Genomic DNA, 16,202 nt, shown 5'->3' with positions numbered 1-16,202 from the left:
AGCTCACTTTTCATGATAGGATGAACTATTTTTGCTAGAAAGATTCAGCTCCTGTTCACAGATGAATACGACTCCATTCTGGGAGGAAATTCTGTCTTGCTGTCCCAGAATCTCCAACAATGAAGCAGGAGAATGGGCAGTAGAAAAGGACTCTGGCAAAACATTGTGCAATTAGACCATGGAAACCCTACTAAACCCCTAAGTAAGTGTGAGCAGAAGCTTCCTATTATATTTATAGTTTGAGCAATAGTCTCTTCGGTTTGTGGAAACAGACAGGGCCCACCACATCTATGGGCGCTGTCTTCTTTCTTAGGACCAGGAGCACAGACACACGTCCGCTGCCCACTCAGGCTGGATGTCTTCATGAAGCCATTGGTCCCCCCACCCCGTAAGTAAGTTCTTCAGCAAACAGCAAAACCAAACCAAAAAAGAAAGACCGCACAAGGAGAATAACTTCTCCACAGATTTAACACATAACCAGTCATCCTGTGGAGTGAGCTTCCTATAAAAATAGGAAGAAAGGTGGGAGGGGCGGGAATAGCTTCCAACGACAATCACAGGAGTCTGACTGGGCACTGAATTTTTTTTTAAGTAATTCAACTTCATGTGGGTTGACTTGCTCTTTGAAACTCTCCTAAAGTCGTGCAAGGATGAGAACCCAGGAACATAAATATGCCTACAATACTTGTGACTTCTTTTGACTCATGAGAGAGATCCCCTAAGTTGTGTGATGTCAGGGAGTCTTTTTGCCCAATCCTAACCCCCAGAGTTGAATGTGGCCACGGGATGGTAGAGGTTGCTTCCCTTCCTAAGGTACTCAGACTAACCTGCCTGTGTCCTCCTCAGTCTTTTCTCTGCTTCTAATTTCCGTCAGAACTCAAGCAAGATCACCAATGAGTAACTAAAACAGAACCTGGAGCTAAGGTTTTTCCAATAGGAACCCAAAGCTCAGTGCAACACAACAAAGACTGAGGATGAAAGAGAACCCGCACTCAAGTAGACATTCAACTTCTAGTGTCCACTGAGATGTGGGGGCACACCTTCCCAGATGCTGAAAATGCAGTGGTCACCCTAGCAGGTGATGCACAACATGGTCTGCCTTCGCCACTGTTCATCCAAACTACAAGTTGTGAGAGGGCTCGGGTTTTCAGAAAAACTTCCCAGTTTTTGCTTTGCAAACCTGTGATTTCTGGAACATCTGTTGGACCTATGTTGAATGTGTGTATGTGTGGGCAGGAGGGGTTCCTCACAATAAAAGAGTTGGTGCATATCTATAGGTTTTATCAATTTCACTTTAATTAGTTGATACATATCTTCACCAATGAGAACTTGCAAAAAATTAAAGCAAAAAGTATGTGGAGACAGAGGGATCTGGATTTTTTGTTTACTTGTTTCACAACTGAGTCTACTGGAAATTTGGACTTCATTGCTCAGAAAGGTGGGGAGAGATTTGGTGGATTTCTGGGGGTACCTATCCAGAGCGAGAACGTCCCCAGGCCCCAGGACCACTGAAGAGCTTGGAAGGCAGAGGCAGGAAAAGATGGCTGGGGTCAGGCCCCAATGCTACCCAGGAAAAAAATTTTATTTCACTTTCCTTCACCCCTTGGTGCAATTTGGGAGCCTGTTTTGGAAATCATAGATTATGTAAATTTCCTGGGTTCAAACGGAAGGAGCAACTAACAAAAGAAAGGCGGAAATCTCCTACTGACAAACGACCGGCTTCTTCCCTAAACTACCCTTTATGACGTGCCAGGAAAAACAAGCTAATAGCTCTGGGGACTTTTAAGTTGGGGCATCGCAGGCACCTCGATTTCCCCTCATCCTTCAGAGCGCTAGAGGGAAGAGAGGGAATTTGTTTAAATGTTGAGGGAGAGAGTCCATTTCCCTCCTCTTCAATGCTATCTGGGAGGAGTCCTAAAGTGCCTTTTGGGGATGTGTGCTTAGAAGTTTAAATTCTACAGAGGAGGAGAGGAAAAGGAAGGGTGGGAGGGAAGAAAAGCCAGGCGGAAGAAAAGAAAGCGCTTTAAACTCCTTTCATTTAGCCTGGGGATTCAAAGCCTAAAGCTAAATCCGGCCATAAAGTTTATTGCTTCAGACTCACGGGCGGGTGAGAACAGTCCCACCGAGGTAGAAAGAGCGTGTAGGCAACCAAGGTTCAGGGGCCTAGGCCCGGTTGCGGGGGAGAGGCTTCTGAGATGCCCCCCTTACTCCCCAGGTGGGGGTCCCCTGGTCAATCGAAGTGGCCTGGACACTCGGCTCGGCCTCTTCACCCTGGGACCCAACCTGCGCCTGGCTGGCCTCTGCCACCCTCCATCGCTCGCGAGCCAGTCGGAAACCCGGCCCCGAAGGCCGCCGCCTCAGTCCAGCCCTGCCAAAGGACCCCAGCCCCGGAGACATATTGCCGCAGCCCCGCCAGGCATCCCCCCGCCGGAGTCCGCCTGGGCCCTGCCCGGTCTTTCTTTCCAACGCCCCAGCGCAGCGCGGCCCTCGGCGCCCGCAGCCCGCGCTCCCAGTGTCCCACGACCCCCCAAAGACCCCAGACCTGGCCAGGCCACCGTGGGGGCCGGGGGGCGGCCCGGGGCGCGGCCCGGGGCGCGACGAGCCCGCCAAGCCTCACCGCACAGACCCATCCACGCGCAGAACGCATCCCCGGCTGCCAGCGCGAGCAGCGGAAGTCTGGCGTCCGCGGCGGCGGCGCTGCACTTAGTTAGGCCTGCGGATGCGGGGCGGCCACCGCGCCGTCGCCCCGCGGGAAAGTTTGCTGGAGTGGCCAGATCGCCTCCAGGGGTCGGAAGCAGAGCGAGAAAGACAGCAGCGGGGCGAAAGTTTCCAGAGTCCCCACAAACTGGAAAGCGCGCAGGAAAGCGAGCTTACCTTAACTCGGAGGGAGGCAATTTTTCAGAGTTTTGAGAACTTGTGGTTTTGGACACTTCTGGACCTAAAATTGACCATTTGAATGACCAGGAGGCACACGTAGCCTGCAAAAGAGTCAAATGGAGTCCAGCGTCAGTGAGATTATATGTTATGTGGTATATAATGTTGGATGTCAACTCCCCAAAACCATAAAACTTACTTTAATGGCCCCACGTGACGTTTTATAGCCAGTGAGCCGATCTGTCTGCGCTATGGATGATTTTACGATCTAATTCATAGACAAAACCCTATTCATTTGGCACCCAAATGTCATATAGCCGGAACTGGGGCTTATAAAGTTTACTGTTTTATAACTTTTAAAAGGAAAGACAGCATCAGTGTAAGCAGTCCGTAAATGTGCAAATCTCTAGTTGCGCTTTAGCAGCGGTGAGGAGTTTCCCAATCGAGCTAGGATGGGGTAAGTAACTTCCATTCGTGGCCCATTCATTGGAGTAAAAAAAGCCAACTGGCTTCAGGGCGAGGTGCTGGGAAGGGAAGGGTGGCCGGGTGGGCTAGGGGTAGGGGGCTTGGGGGCCACCACCTTGCCCAGCAGCCTTCACAGCAAGTGGAGGAGGCCCAGAGCTGGCCCTAGGAGAGAGGCCGGGCCTGTGTGGGCCCTGAGGGCTGTGAACAAAGCCTGAGGTGCCCTCTCCTTCTTTCTCCTCCTCCTCCTCCTCCTCCTCCTCTTCTTTTTGCCTCCAGAAAGTTAACTTGGTTTCCTCAGAGATGGGCCAGGTGGACCCGGGCTTTGGACTGGCCTACAGCCTTTTTTCCTTTTTCTGCCCTGAACTTTCTGAGGGGTCAGAGGGAAGGAGGCGAGGCGGCAGGCCAGAGTGTTGGGCTGAGGCCTCCTGGCCCTGGCAGCCTGCTCAGGTAGCCCCCCTTGCCCGGCTTGGCTTCCAGGACTGGACAGAGACAGGCAAGCAGAAAAGCAGAAAGAGCGAGCGGCCCACTAGTTGGCACAAACCAGACCAAGAGAACTTACAATAGAAAGTTTATTATTTTTTGTTTGTTTCCAGTCAGTATTTTTCCTTAAAAACAAATACAAAAAAAAAGCTGATCACAGTTTGCTTTAACAGCCAGACTTGGACAATATTTGTAACTTTGTTCACAAAAACATACATCACTGAAGCGGCGCTTATAAGAGCCACTTCCAGAGTTCGTGCAAAGGGTCCTACAAAGGCACGCAGGGACACACCGCTTGGAGTCACAGTTTTCGCCACAGAGTCACTAGTCACTACACGTCGAACAAGTTAAGTTGTGTCTCATCAAGTCACCTCTACAATAGCATTAATTACACAGGGGATATAGGTAGTTTGAATAAAAATATCTTTAACAGCTTGGAGCTATTGAGACAGAACACTTCCACGCACATGCACAGTTAAACAACTCTAGTGCAACACACAACATTGGCACTAAACGAGGTCCAGGGGGGGGCTTTTTATGTGTTTTTTTCCTCTTTTCTTTTTTGTTATAGTTACTTCAAGTAACAGCTTGCTTCATATAAATAAGTTAAAACATCTATTTTTTTCAAGACAAAGCCATTCAGGACAAAGAGATGAACAGAAAGCAGATCTACTTATACAGGCGCTATAATGGCAATAAACAGGCTCATGATTAAAAGATGAATTAGGGCAACGAGAACAGGGCTTCTTCACAGAAGGAACACAAGGGAGTTTCAGAAAGTCACCTTAGTACTGACACTATGCGGGGTCCGCTAATACTGCTCAGTACTTTGAACCCTCAGAGACTTAGGGGCGGAAGGCCCCTCCTGCCGCCGCCATGCTCATGCTTTTCAGCTTATTATCTTTTTTCCACTTCATTCTCCGGTTTTGGAACCAGATTTTAATTTGTCTCTCGGAGAGGCAAAGAGCATGTGCTATTTCAATCCTCCTTCGGCGGGTCAGGTAGCGGTTGAAGTGGAATTCTTTCTCCAGCTCCAGGGTCTGGTAGCGCGTGTAGGCCGTCCGGGCCCTTTTGCCTTCCGGGCCGCCTATGTTGTCTGCAACAGAAAAGTCAGCGGTTTAGCCACCAACTCCTCAGCCCCTGTCTTCTGAAGTCCGCCAGATGGGCGAGCCAGGGTCCTGAGGAGTGAACGGGGTGTAGGGGGCGCGCGGGCGGGCGAAAGGCTCAACAAGTCCTCCCTCCACGCCTGCCCACCCCTCCCGAATTTCCTTCCCTCTTCCTTTCTGGAGCGAAAACAATACGATTTGGACTCTGGGAACAATTGGCCCAGCGGAGGCCCCAGCCGGTCCCGGGAGGACCGCCCTGGCTTGCCCTCGCCCTTCTCCTGCCCTCTCTGGCCCTGCCCTGGACGCCTTGAGTCAGGGGACACATCCCTCCCAGGCCGCCGGCCGCTCAGAAACCACCGAAACGGAACTCTGGTCCTGAGCGCCCCAGTGGCCTCCAGGTCACCCTGCCTCGAAGTTCCAGCCCCCGAGCCGAGCCGCCTCCCGTTCCAGCCTGCTCTTCTCTTTCTTCCCTTCTCTCTCACTCTCTCTCTCTCCCTCCTGCCCCCGAACTTCAGAATCCCGCCGGCTCTCGCCTCCATTACACACACCCCCAAGCCCCTTTTCGGGGACTCTAATTAGTAACGCTGTTTCCCCAGCCGTAGCCCTCCTCATAAATTATCCGCCCTGACAAGCCCGATTCACGGCCCCTACTGCTGCCCTCTACCTCTCCGCGCCCTGCTCGGCTGCTCGGGCCGGGGTGCGCGCCCCGAGGCTCTGGGGTTCCAGAGAAGGGGCTCGCCTTTCCCGCTCCAACGTCTAAACTTGCCTGGGCAGCGGCCGCTGCCGCCCCCCTCCCCCCATTGAGCAGGGCGCTGCGGAGAAGAGGAGGAAAGGGGAGGCCGGGAGGGAGGCCGGCCCGCCCGCCGGGAGAGGCTGGCCGGGCCCGGGCAGGCGAGAGCGGGGAGAGGCAGGCAGACAGGGCAGCGGAGGAGAGAGGGGGGACCGAGCGCCGCGCCCCGCGGCCGCGTGGGTCGCGAGAAAGACTGGCGTTACCATGACTTATGTGCAGCTTGCGCATCCAGGGGTAGATCTGGGGTTGGGCAGGCGGCGCCGGGCTCGGCTCGCTCTGCGCGCTCGCCTGCTCGCTGCCGGCGGGGGTGTCCTCCTCGGCTCCGGACGCCGTGCCAACCCCCTCTCTGCTGCTGATGTGGGCGCTGCCCGCGGTGGCCGAGGCGCCGCTGGAGTTGCCCAGGGAGTTTTTTCCGCCGTGGTGGCTGTCGCTGCCGGGCGAGGGGGCCACGGCGGAGCAGGGCAGCGGGTCGGGCGGAGGCGAGTGCGTGGACGTGGCCGGCTGGCTGTACCTGGGCTCGGCGGGCGCCGCGCTGGCGCCGGCCGCATAGCTGCGGGCGCGCTCCCCGGAGCCAAAGTGGCCGGAGCCCGAGCGGCCGACGCTGAGATCCATGCCATTGTAGCCGTAGCCGTACCTGCCGGAGTGCATGCTCGCCGACTCCCTGAATTGCTCGCTCACGGAACTATGATCTCCATAATTATGCAACTGGTAGTCCGGGCCATTTGGATAGCGACCGCAAAATGAGTTTACAAAATAAGAGCTCATTTGTTTTTTGATATGTGTGCTTGATTTGTGGCTCGCGGTCGTTTGTGCGTCTATAGCACCCTTGCACAATTTATGATGAATTATGGAAATGACTGGGACATGTACTTGGTTCCCTCCTACGTAGGCACCCAAATATGGGGTACGACTTCGAATCACGTGCTTTTGTTGTCCAGTCGTAAATCCTGCCTGATGACCTCTAGAGGTAAACTCGTGCACTAATGGGGGAGTTGGGTGGAGGCGAGAGGGGTGGCGCGCGCGCCCCGGGCTCGTGCCCGCCGTCGGCCGCCGCCGTTCAGTCGGACTCGAGCGCCACCCGCTGGAGGCAAGGCGCAACGCCCCGCTTCCGACCCCGGACTGCAAGGGCCGGGGTCGAATTGAGGTTACAGCCCATTATGGCAAAATTATTGCATTTCCCTCGCAGTTCCATTAGGATGTACCAATTGTGAGGCCGTCAGCTGCCGATCGTGCGCCCGGCGAGGATGCAGAGGAGTGGGGGGAGACGGTGACCGGAATTTTGTTATTTACACCAACTTTATTTCCCCAGCTTTGCAGCCCCTCGGATTTCCTGTCGAGGTGGGGCTCGGGCTTGCCAGTCCTGCGGGGCAGCTCTGAATTTTGAAATTACAGAAATCACCTTCCGGGTAGGGAGGAGGCCATTGAGCCAATCGGAGAAATAAATCCTGCCCGCCGCAGCCGCAGCTACAATTACGGCTCTGTTTTTGTGTACGCATGAAGGACAGTGCCCCTGCCGCTCTGCAGTGACAGGCGTCTAGCAAAGATAGCTTTTGTGTAGTGTTTTGTTTTGCTTTTCCGAGGCGAGGTCAAATCCCATACACTTGTATGACCGGAGCCGATTTTTCTTTCGTGAAAATATGGTTTTTCGTGTCATTAGCTCGCTATTTGATTTGCCGAAGTATCCAGCCTGGAGACTCGTCACCAGCCGGTCCCCTGCCTCCAGCCAGCCAGGCCCCAGGTCGGCGGGTTCTCGGTGAACCCAGCGAGTGGGCCCGGGCTCCCCGCGGCCGCAGAGGCTGTTTGGGATCTGCGGGTCCGTGGACCGAGTTACTGGGGTCTTGCGGAGACCTCCCGGAGTCAAGTGAAGGCGCCGGGAGAAGCATGTCGGCGCAGTGCCTAGTAGCTCCGAGCTTATTTTTCTGGGCTGTGGAGGACGAATGTAAATCACACATATAGCCCAGAGGCAAGGGGGCCCTCCCCGCTGGCAGCCGGGCGTCGCAGGCGCCCCTGGCAGGTTTGGAAACCTGGACTCTAGCCTCTCCCATGGCCCAGGGCCCCCTCTCCAGGTCCTTCAAACCGCGGCGGTGGCGGCGGCGGCGCCCGCGCTGTGTCGGAGCCGGAGAGCGGGAATCCAGAGCTGCGCTGCGAGCCGAGTCTGCGGGTGCCGGTCGCTCCGCCAGCTGCAAGGTTCCACCCGGCGGGCCCACGTTGGCTCCACTGGGCTGAAGCTGCCTCTCTTCCACTGGCGGTTGCTTGCGGGTCCGAGAGGCTCAGCTCTCTTGCGGGGGACCCCTTTTGTTCCTCGGGATTTTCCCGCCCGGGGGCCGCGTGGGAAGCCACAGCAGGGCGAGGGCCCCCCGTCCGTAGGCCGCTTCCTCCCAGAAGCAACGGACTTGGCGGTGCCCTCCAGGATTTAGTGACCCGGGAATGAGGCCGAGACGCCGAGACCCCAGACGGGACTCGGCCTGAGCGCTTTCCTACCGAGACCCCGCGCTCGCAGTTTGCCCACACACAGAGGTTCACATAAGAGCCTGGCTGAATTCAGGGGCGGCCTGGGGCTCCCCAAAGTCGCTTTGGGCAGCCTTGAAGGGCGGAGCGGGGCTGTGTGTCCGCAGTGGGAGCGCCGGCCCGCTCCCGCGCTCTGATCCGATCGGGTGTTTGTGGGTTTTGTTTGTGTTTGTGGTTTGTGTTTTTGTTGTTTTTGTTTTCCTAAGAAATGCTCAGACGTTTGCAAAGTTCCGGTTTCCCCTGAAGCTGCAGCCCCCAGAAGGGAGCAGGCCTGGAGAGACTTTGGGGAGCAGCGAGGGCAAGGGGGCAGAGTTGAGGAAGGTTTTGGCGCTGGCCTGGTCCTGGTCCTGGTCCTGGCCCAGGCTTCTACTCGCCCGCCTTTGCCTCTCCATCCTCCCCGCTGGGCTGCGTGGAATTAAGGAGTTTATTCTCCTTCTTCCACTTCATGCGTCGGTTCTGGAACCAGATCTTGATCTGGCGCTCGGTGAGGCAGAGCGCGTTGGCGATCTCGATGCGGCGGCGCCGCGTCAGGTAGCGGTTGAAGTGGAACTCCTTCTCCAGCTCCAGCGTCTGGTAGCGCGTGTAGGTCTGGCGGCCTCGGCGCCCGTGGCTTCCATACACAGCACCTGCAGGCAGAAAGGGACACGGGCGCTGGTGAGCCAGGTCTCAGCCACCCAACCAGCCTGCCCTGAGCCCTGCTTCTCGCTGGAAGCTGCCTGATCTCCACTTTCACCTTATCTTTGGCCAACAAGTCCACTGGAAGGGACCTGCTTATTTCATACCAAGCGAGATCCCCCCCCCTTGCCTACAACGACTTAAGGTGGGCAGTGGATGCATTTGAAAAATCTGTTGATTAAGAAAAGCATTCATTACCAGCGAAAGAATAGGATAAGCATTCTTCATTCAGGGCACTGGAGTAGTGGATGTGTGTGTGTGTGTGTGTGTGTGTGTGTGTGTGTGGAGTGGGTGCATGTGCAACCCTGTGGGTAGCATGGATGCTGGAAACACACACTCCTCCGGCCTCTGGAAAGGCCTTTCCATGGCCTGCAAGTCAGGACTCAGTGTGCTCCTGGGAAAGTTTAAAATGCTCAGCCCTGTCAGAGGCTTGCAATCTCTCCCAAAGTCATATGGCCCCTCAGAGTAAACCCACCGAGCTCTCTCATAAGAGAGAGAGACAGACAGACAGAGAAAATTTTAAACAAAACAGAAAGTTATAAAAAAAATCTGCATTGAATTCTGCCTTACTCCAAGGGAAAAGATTCCCTGTGGAATTATTGGAAACCAGAGGCAAAGAGACAGAGCTGTGGACGGTTCTGGAAATGTAGGACTGGGTGGTGGTGTAGGTTCTGATACCAAAAGGGGGCCATGCCCCCCACCCACCCCCAGGCTAGGAGTGTGTGTGTGAGGGGGGGGTGAGGCTCACAAGTGGGCTCTGCTGGAGGACAGAGTTTGCTCAGGGTGTGCAGTTGAGTGGAAGAGGGAGATGGGGAGGGGGCAGAGAGAAGGTGCATAAAAACCGAACCTAAGGCTGGGGATGTGGCTTTCCAAGGCTGTGGGAGATGGGGAGAGGCCAGATGGGGACCTATACTTATTGGGGGTTGAGAGGGGCAGAAAGGAGAGAGGGGTAGGGAGTAAAGTGAAGTTCTTGGTGCTGGATGCAGAAGGCCTGCTCAGCCTGGGAACCAAGCAGGGGGCTACCAGAATGCAGCTTGGCCAGCTACTTCCTCCCATCCAGTCTCCCTCATTCTTGTCCCCTCTCGCTTCAGGTTGTCCTTGTGATGGGTGGAACATAAAGTGACACCCTCCCCACCCTTCTCTAAGGAGTCACATTACGTGGACATTGGCACCCTGCCTTTTCTCTGCCCCAGCCTGATTGCCCCATTGGGAATGGTGGAATTTTTTTTGGTTTTGTTTTGTTTTGATCTTTGGAAAGTCCAAGAAACTTGCTCCTTCATTTCTTTCTTCCTCTCCATTTCACTGTCTAGATCCTCTCACTCTCTCTATTGCTTTCTCCTTCCTTCCTCTGTCTCAAATCCTTTCCCCCCCTCTTTCCTCTGCCTTGGGGTGGGGATGGGGTCTGGGAGGGGGCTACAGGGAGAAGCCTTACCCGCACAGGAGTTCATCCGCTGCATCCAAGGATAAACGGGGCTGGTGTACTTCCGGTCGGTGCCTTCGTCATGGAGGGCTTTGCCCTGCACACTGCTGCTGTCGGGTTTGTACTGCTGCTCTGGAGGAAAGTGCAGGTAGTCCCCGGGGCCCCTCTGCTTGCCACTGCCCGAGGGCGAGGCGCCACTGAGGTCCTTATCAGGGTAGAAACACGAGGCCCCGTACTCGTAGGATGGCCGGTTGCAGGCCAGGACCGAATTGGACTGTTGGTAGAAACAAGGTGAGGTGTACGTCTTGTCCGGGAGGCTCGACGCCCCGTACGAGGCCGGGAAGGGCCTCAGCGCGTCATAGCCGGCCGGGTAGAGGGGCAGCTGGCCCAGGAAGGAGTCCTGGCCGCTGGGCAGGCTCCCGGGGAAAGTGGGATTCACAAAATAGGAATTCATTTGCGCACCCCTCTGCAGGACTGTGATTTGTTGTGTATTAGTACATCTGGCTATAACTATTAGTAGTCATCGAACTGGTTTGTTTCTGGATGGCCGAACGCCAAAAGCGACAGCAGCAAATCACACCAGCTGACGCGGCGGCGGCCAATGGGAGCGAGCGCCGGAGCCCGCTCCCCGGGGACCGCGGCGACCGAGGCAGCAAAGTTACAAACAGCCCCCAGCCCGCCCGCCCGCCCGCCCGCCCGCCCGGCAGATTAATGGGCGCACCACAGCCCGCCCGCCCGCCCGGCTCTCGCCCGAACGCCAGCCGCGGGCACGGGAGGGAAGGGGCACCTAGAGCAGGCCTGCGAGGGAACCCAGTGCCCGGGCTGTCCGCCGCCTAGGCCTCGCCAGGCCCGCTCCTTCCTCCTCCCCTTTTTGCCTGGTTGGATTTTGCTGGGATTTTCTTCCAAACAGGAAACCTGACAGCCCCGCGCGCGGGGAGGGGCAGTGACTAGGATGCAGGACTCCCTCAGGAGGCCTTGCCTCCGACCTGGCCCTGAGTTGCTCCTCCCCTCGCGTCCCTCCTTCGAGGGTGCGGGTGCTGTCATAGGGGCTCTAAGAAACCAGGCCTTTACTCCGACCTCTTGGGGATCTGTACAACCCCTGTGATTGGGCACCTTTGCACCCCCACGAGTGTGGGGGGGCAGGGACACCTCATGCTGTCCAGGACGCCACCAAATGTAGGTCTTGACGGCTGTCCCCGCCTCCCCAGCACAGGTCTTCTTTGGGTTCCTAGGGGCTGCTTCTCCGCCCCTCTGGACTCAAAGCACCTCACCAGCCTTGTGCCCCAATTCTGCCTTTGAACCCAGACAACCGTGAGTTCAGAAACCAGTGTTTTCAACCAGAAAGGAACCCTGCAAAGAGCGGCAGGGAGTGCAGCTCCGAAGTCAGTCGTGGGACCAGCTTCCCTTACCCGAAGCCCTGAGACTAGCCCTCTTTGGCTAGCACCGCTCAGCTCGGAGCCCAGATGTGGAATTTCTGTCTCCATTCCAGGGGCACAGGCTCAGGGCCCCTGGCCGAGTCAGGGCACAGAGGGCAGCTCTTCTGGGCCCATGGTAGAGAGATAATTGATGAGCTTGGTGTCCCAGGCACCCGCCAACCAGGGCCTTGTGGGCGCCTCTCCCTCCCAGTTCTTCCTGGGACTGCTGCATGGCTTCCCGGCCTGGATTGCTCCAGGACCAGGAACAGTTGTCTCACTAGCTCCAGAAATCCTCTGAACTGATTCCGCCGGCATCCCAGGGTCTGGCTGTCCCTGTCTGGGGCTGCTCACTCCTGCCTGCGAGGTGTGCCTTGGAGATAGCTGACTTGGACAGCGCATGGAACCATCTAGTTTTGTAAAATGTGATATCGTTCCGGTGGCATTTTTATGGCTCTCTTTGTTGGGCTTGTAAAACCCCTTGAATTACCTTTAAAATCCTCAATTCTGTAGTGACTGAGGAAAGCTCTAATGATTTGGCTGAATTTCTGTAGGGTGTTTATAAGACTGTAAAACCTTGGCCACTGGAAGTTAATAGAGTTCAGGACCTGGAGGGGGGCTGTCAGTGGTCCTAGGAATCTGGCAACTACTGACTTCCTTCATCTTTGATTTCTGATTTCACCCTTTATCTTTCTTGCTTCCAAAGGGAAAAAATAATTTGAAGAGAATGACCTCCAGTCGGCCTCCATGGAGGCCTGTTTAGAGATGTGCTTGTGAGGAGGGCTGTACCCCAATCAATCCAGCCCTAGAAAGTTTCTCCTTTGCCTATATAAAGAGGGACTTCCTAGTAAGGGATATAATTGGAAATTTCTCTTGTATTTCTTCATGGGAAGGATCTGCTAGGTGAAAATGAAAAATCAGAGTCAAATATTAAAGGGGGAATTATTTCTATCTCTGCCCAAAGAAAATCATGTTTCCAGTTATTGTTTCGCAAACACGTCCATTTGGTGACAGCGCTTTCAAGCCAATCATTGTTTCAGATGGAAATAACAACCGAAATGTTGATACATGCTTACGCTTGTAATTTCTCTTTCATCCTTCCACGTCCTACACATCGATGGGGCCGGTGACAGTTTATTACTATTATTATTATTTGTTAGCTTTGACCTAATGTCTCAATCTAATCATTGTTCCAGCCAAGGAGAGAATTTGATTTCTCAGATAAGAGCCAAAAATATTGTATGTCTATTTTTTGTCGACACTAAGATGGGGGAAATAGTTATTAGATTGAAATCCATAGGTTTTAGCCAAGGCTCGTGTATAGCACGGTATCATATTGGCAGCAGACCAATTTATTTCTCCAACCAACTTTAGGGATACACACACACACACACACACATATGCCGAGAGCCTTTCAGGCAAGAACTGGCGCCCACACACCCACAGGAGCCCCCCTCTGGGATGGTGAGAACATCCACCCAGAACTCCCTTGCCTCCGTCAAAGCCACAGAGAATGTCCACTTACCTTTCAGCTGCTCTGCAGGGGGGCCGGATGCGAGCAAGGCCTCACCGCCCCAGCTCTCTCAGGGTTGACCACTGAGCTCCTGGACCTCCGCTGCCCAGGAGGGTGGCCTGGCAGGTGTGTGTGGCAGGCTTCAAAGGCCCCGAGGTTCCGGCCCCAGATCTCTATCCCAGACCCGAGCCGGTCTCGCACACAGGTGCGGCCTCTGCCCGTCGCGCAGGCCCTCCCTTGGAGTCACAGCCCGCCTTCCTGGCCACAGCCAGTCTTCCTAAGGCCCAGGCGGGCCGGCAGGCGTCAGGACTACAAGTCATCTCTCCGATTTCCGAATCCCAAAATAGGTGCATCCCCTGAGTCAATGTGCACCTCCCCCCTCCCCCCCAGGGCGCCTGGGGACGCGCAGTTTGGACAGAGCAGCCATGACGTGCCAGGCGGCCTGTGCAACCAGTCCCCATGGGGGAGGGGGCCGAGTCTAGTCCGCCATCCAGCTCGCGGCCCGGGCGGCTGAGGCGAGGGAGGGTCCTCGGCCAGTCTCCAGGAGGCCGCCCCGACACCTCCACCTCACCCCTCTCTCCCCCGCCTGCTGGGGATGCTCTGTGCCCCCCCCCCCCGCCCCCCGCACAGCAGTCGCGCCAGGCTGCGCGACGCTGGGAAGCGGCTGGCGTCCGTCCCGGCGACGGCCACAGCGTGGCAGCAGCGAGCGGCCGGCGCGTCCGCAATAAATTACGGGCCCGCGGCAGCTGCAGTCGGCGACCCGGCCTGCGAGGCAAATCCGCCGCTTTCTCCTCCCCGAGCGAGCGCACCCGCTGCGCGGCCGGCGTCCCAACACCCGCCGGTCCTTCGTCATTATAGAACGCACACCAAGCTAGTGTCTCAAGATGGAAAAAGAGCCGTCACCCCAAACGAAAGTACAAACCAGCCCAAGAAAAAGAATTCGAGCCCAGCGCCTCGGGCCCCCTTCCCGGAGCCGTCTCAGGAGCTCCCGGGACAAATCTGGCCCCGCGCGCACCCAGTCCGAGCCGCGCCTGGTGCCCCGCATCACACAGTCCACGCCCGCGGCGCCCTCCACGCCTCCTCCGGGTGGTCGCACCACCCTCTCCCGCCTCGCTGGGGGTGGGTGGGACGCGCCATCTCTGGCCCCGCTGCGCGCGGATGGGTGGGTGGCCGTCCCCCTCTCGCCCAGACCCGGTTGGCGCCCTCCCGCCAGCCTCAGCTGCAGGCCTTGCCATCCGCACTAACCCCGAGAACGTCCTCAGCGCAGAAACTTCCCGCCAAGCTACACGCAGCCAATTAACCCCATCCTCGCCTCCCACACCTAAGACCATCCACCCACGCATCTCTCCCTCTCTGCTGTTTCAGACACCTCTCAGCCACCGCAAACGGCGCCAAGGGGCGACAGCCATGCGGGAGGACTCCGGAGGAATCCGTAAGTTCCCCTCTACCGCGACCCGTCGGCCTTTCGCTCCAGAAATCCACAGTCCCGCGATCCAAGAGACTGGCTGTGCCCGAGCTCAGAAAACGCCCCCTCCCCCTTTCCCACCTTCCCAGGTCGACCACCGTCTCCTGCTGTGCGAGAGCGCTCCGAGAACGAAACGGGTAGTGAGTGAATGAGAGAGAGAGAGATCTAAACTCCAAGAAGTCCGCGGGGGAGACAGGAAGCCCGGCCACTTCCCTTTGGGCTTTGCAGGGTCGCTGGGCAGCGAGGGTGTAGATCCCAGTGCTGCCGCCCTGTGCCCGGGCGCTGTGCCACGAAGGGAGGGAGGGCATTTACTGCCATGGTGAGCGGGGAGGGGGGGCTGGAGGGTAGTGGGGGGAGGCTGAATGGGAGCGGCTGAGGGTGCGCCCCCCCCACCCACAAAGCCATCCCCAGTGCCCTCTCCAGCCCCTGCCGCCTCCGCCGCCGGCTCCGGTCTCACTACCTTTGCCCCTGTCTCCTCCCCACATGTCTCACCTTCAGATGGCGCCTGCCCCAAGCACCGAAGCACCGGCCCCGGTGACAGCTGTCTTTCGGGCAGCTCGAGAAAAGAACGGTCTTCTTCGCTGGTGCCAGAGGACTCCGGACGGACATTAGCCAGGTGGCGAGTTGCGAAGCGGCCGCCCAGGCGTCCGGAGCTGGACGTGCCCCACCTCGGGCGGGAGCGGCCGGGCTGGGCCGGGTTGGGGCCTCCCCGCGCTCGCCATCGCTGGACAAAGCGCAGCCAAGCCCCGCTGGAAGGCTGAGCTCCTCCGAAGCAGGCAGGACGGAGCCGAGCAAAAGAATGCGGCTCTATTCTCGCAAGGGAAATTATAAAAAAGTTCATGTTCACGGTTCCCATCCACATGACCGACAGCGGCCAATGGAAGGGCCGAACAACTCATAAAGTTGTATTGCAAAGTTGTAAATTTTCATAAACAACAACGGATTTATGACCCTTTCCCCATCACTAAGAGGAGGCAGCTCTTCCACCGGCGCCATCTTACCAAGCAGGCCGCCTGGACTGGGGGCCTCGGGTTTTACAGATCCGGTTGGGCCAGGTTTTCTAAAAAAGAGCCCTAAGAAGCGGGTCCTGCCCAGGCAAGGATGCTGGAGGACGGGTCTTGGGTGACCCAGCTCAGGCGGCTTCAGTCGTCCCTTCCCAGCCCTTGGTCCTTCCGGAACCCTGACACACCAGGCAGCCCTGGGGGTCTGCGCCCCTGCCCCTCCCGCGCACCCCTCTGCCGCAGTGCGGGGCTCCTGGGGTGTGCCTCCTTTGCCTGTGTAGAGGGTGGAAGGGCTGCGCAGACGCCCGAATCCCACCTTTTAGACTAAGCACCGGGTTCAGGGCGCAGGGGGCTCACAGGATGAATCAATCGCAGGGTAGGACCCCCTACCCCCTTTCAAGCCCACCCTGCACAGACTTAGAGGACAGGGAGGCTTTGGGATGGACTGGGGTGGGGGGAGTTTTGAGAGGCTATTAGGGAGGTTTATAGACTA

At 56.9% G+C, this 16,202-nt stretch overlaps 3 protein-coding genes across 4 annotated transcripts in view; all 3 read right to left on the bottom strand.

The window, feature by feature from the left end:
- Nucleotides 1-15,331, bottom strand: part of HOXA3 (homeobox A3) — a 44,797-nt gene extending 29,466 nt beyond the window's left edge. Inside the window, exons 1-2 of the mRNA XM_075558249.1 lie at nucleotides 15,201-15,331; nucleotides 2,875-2,978 (exon numbers count right to left, since the gene is read on the bottom strand). The gene's annotated coding sequence lies outside the window, so the exon portion shown is untranslated. The remainder of the gene's footprint in view (nucleotides 1-2,874; nucleotides 2,979-15,200) is intronic.
- HOXA5 (homeobox A5) lies at nucleotides 3,891-6,481 on the bottom strand. The gene is made up of 2 exons (XM_075558253.1): nucleotides 5,919-6,481; nucleotides 3,891-4,915 (listed from the first exon to the last, which is right to left on the bottom strand). Exons 1-2 carry the CDS (start codon nucleotides 6,478-6,480, stop codon nucleotides 4,665-4,667), a joined length of 813 nt encoding a protein of 270 aa, XP_075414368.1. The 5' UTR covers nucleotide 6,481; the 3' UTR covers nucleotides 3,891-4,664.
- Nucleotides 8,587-15,439, bottom strand: HOXA6 (homeobox A6). 2 transcript variants are annotated; one of them, XM_075558257.1, is made up of 3 exons: nucleotides 15,201-15,439; nucleotides 10,331-10,592; nucleotides 8,587-8,849 (listed from the first exon to the last, which is right to left on the bottom strand). In XM_075558257.1, exons 1-3 carry the CDS (start codon nucleotides 15,315-15,317, stop codon nucleotides 8,590-8,592), a joined length of 639 nt encoding a protein of 212 aa, XP_075414372.1. In that variant the 5' UTR covers nucleotides 15,318-15,439; the 3' UTR covers nucleotides 8,587-8,589. The 2 variants fall into 2 exon arrangements, with proteins under 2 accessions (XP_075414372.1, XP_075414371.1); XM_075558256.1 differs by lacking the exon at nucleotides 15,201-15,439 and having other exon boundaries at nucleotides 10,331-10,969.
- Nucleotides 15,440-16,202: the final 763 nt, after the last annotated feature.

Source organism: Tenrec ecaudatus, chromosome 9, assembly GCF_050624435.1.
Source record: "Tenrec ecaudatus isolate mTenEca1 chromosome 9, mTenEca1.hap1, whole genome shotgun sequence".
NCBI lineage: Eukaryota > Metazoa > Chordata > Mammalia > Afrosoricida > Tenrecidae > Tenrec > Tenrec ecaudatus.
This window is presented reverse-complemented; position numbering and strand designations above follow the sequence as displayed.

What these genes read in the sequence shown, in the direction of transcription:
- HOXA5 (XM_075558253.1), bottom strand. Translation starts at nt 6,480, where the DNA reads ATGAGCTCTTATTTTGTAAACTCATTTTGCGGTCGCTATCCAAATGGC. An exon ending in CAAGCTGCACATAAGTCATG is followed by an intron (nt 4,916 to 5,918) that starts GTAACGCCAGTC and finishes TTTCTGTTGCAG; the next exon opens with ACAACATAGGCGGCCCGGAA.
- HOXA6 (XM_075558256.1), bottom strand. Translation starts at nt 10,772, where the DNA reads ATGAATTCCTATTTTGTGAATCCCACTTTCCCCGGGAGCCTGCCCAGC. An exon ending in GCGGATGAACTCCTGTGCGG is followed by an intron (nt 8,850 to 10,330) that starts GTAAGGCTTCTC and finishes TTCTGCCTGCAG; the next exon opens with GTGCTGTGTATGGAAGCCAC.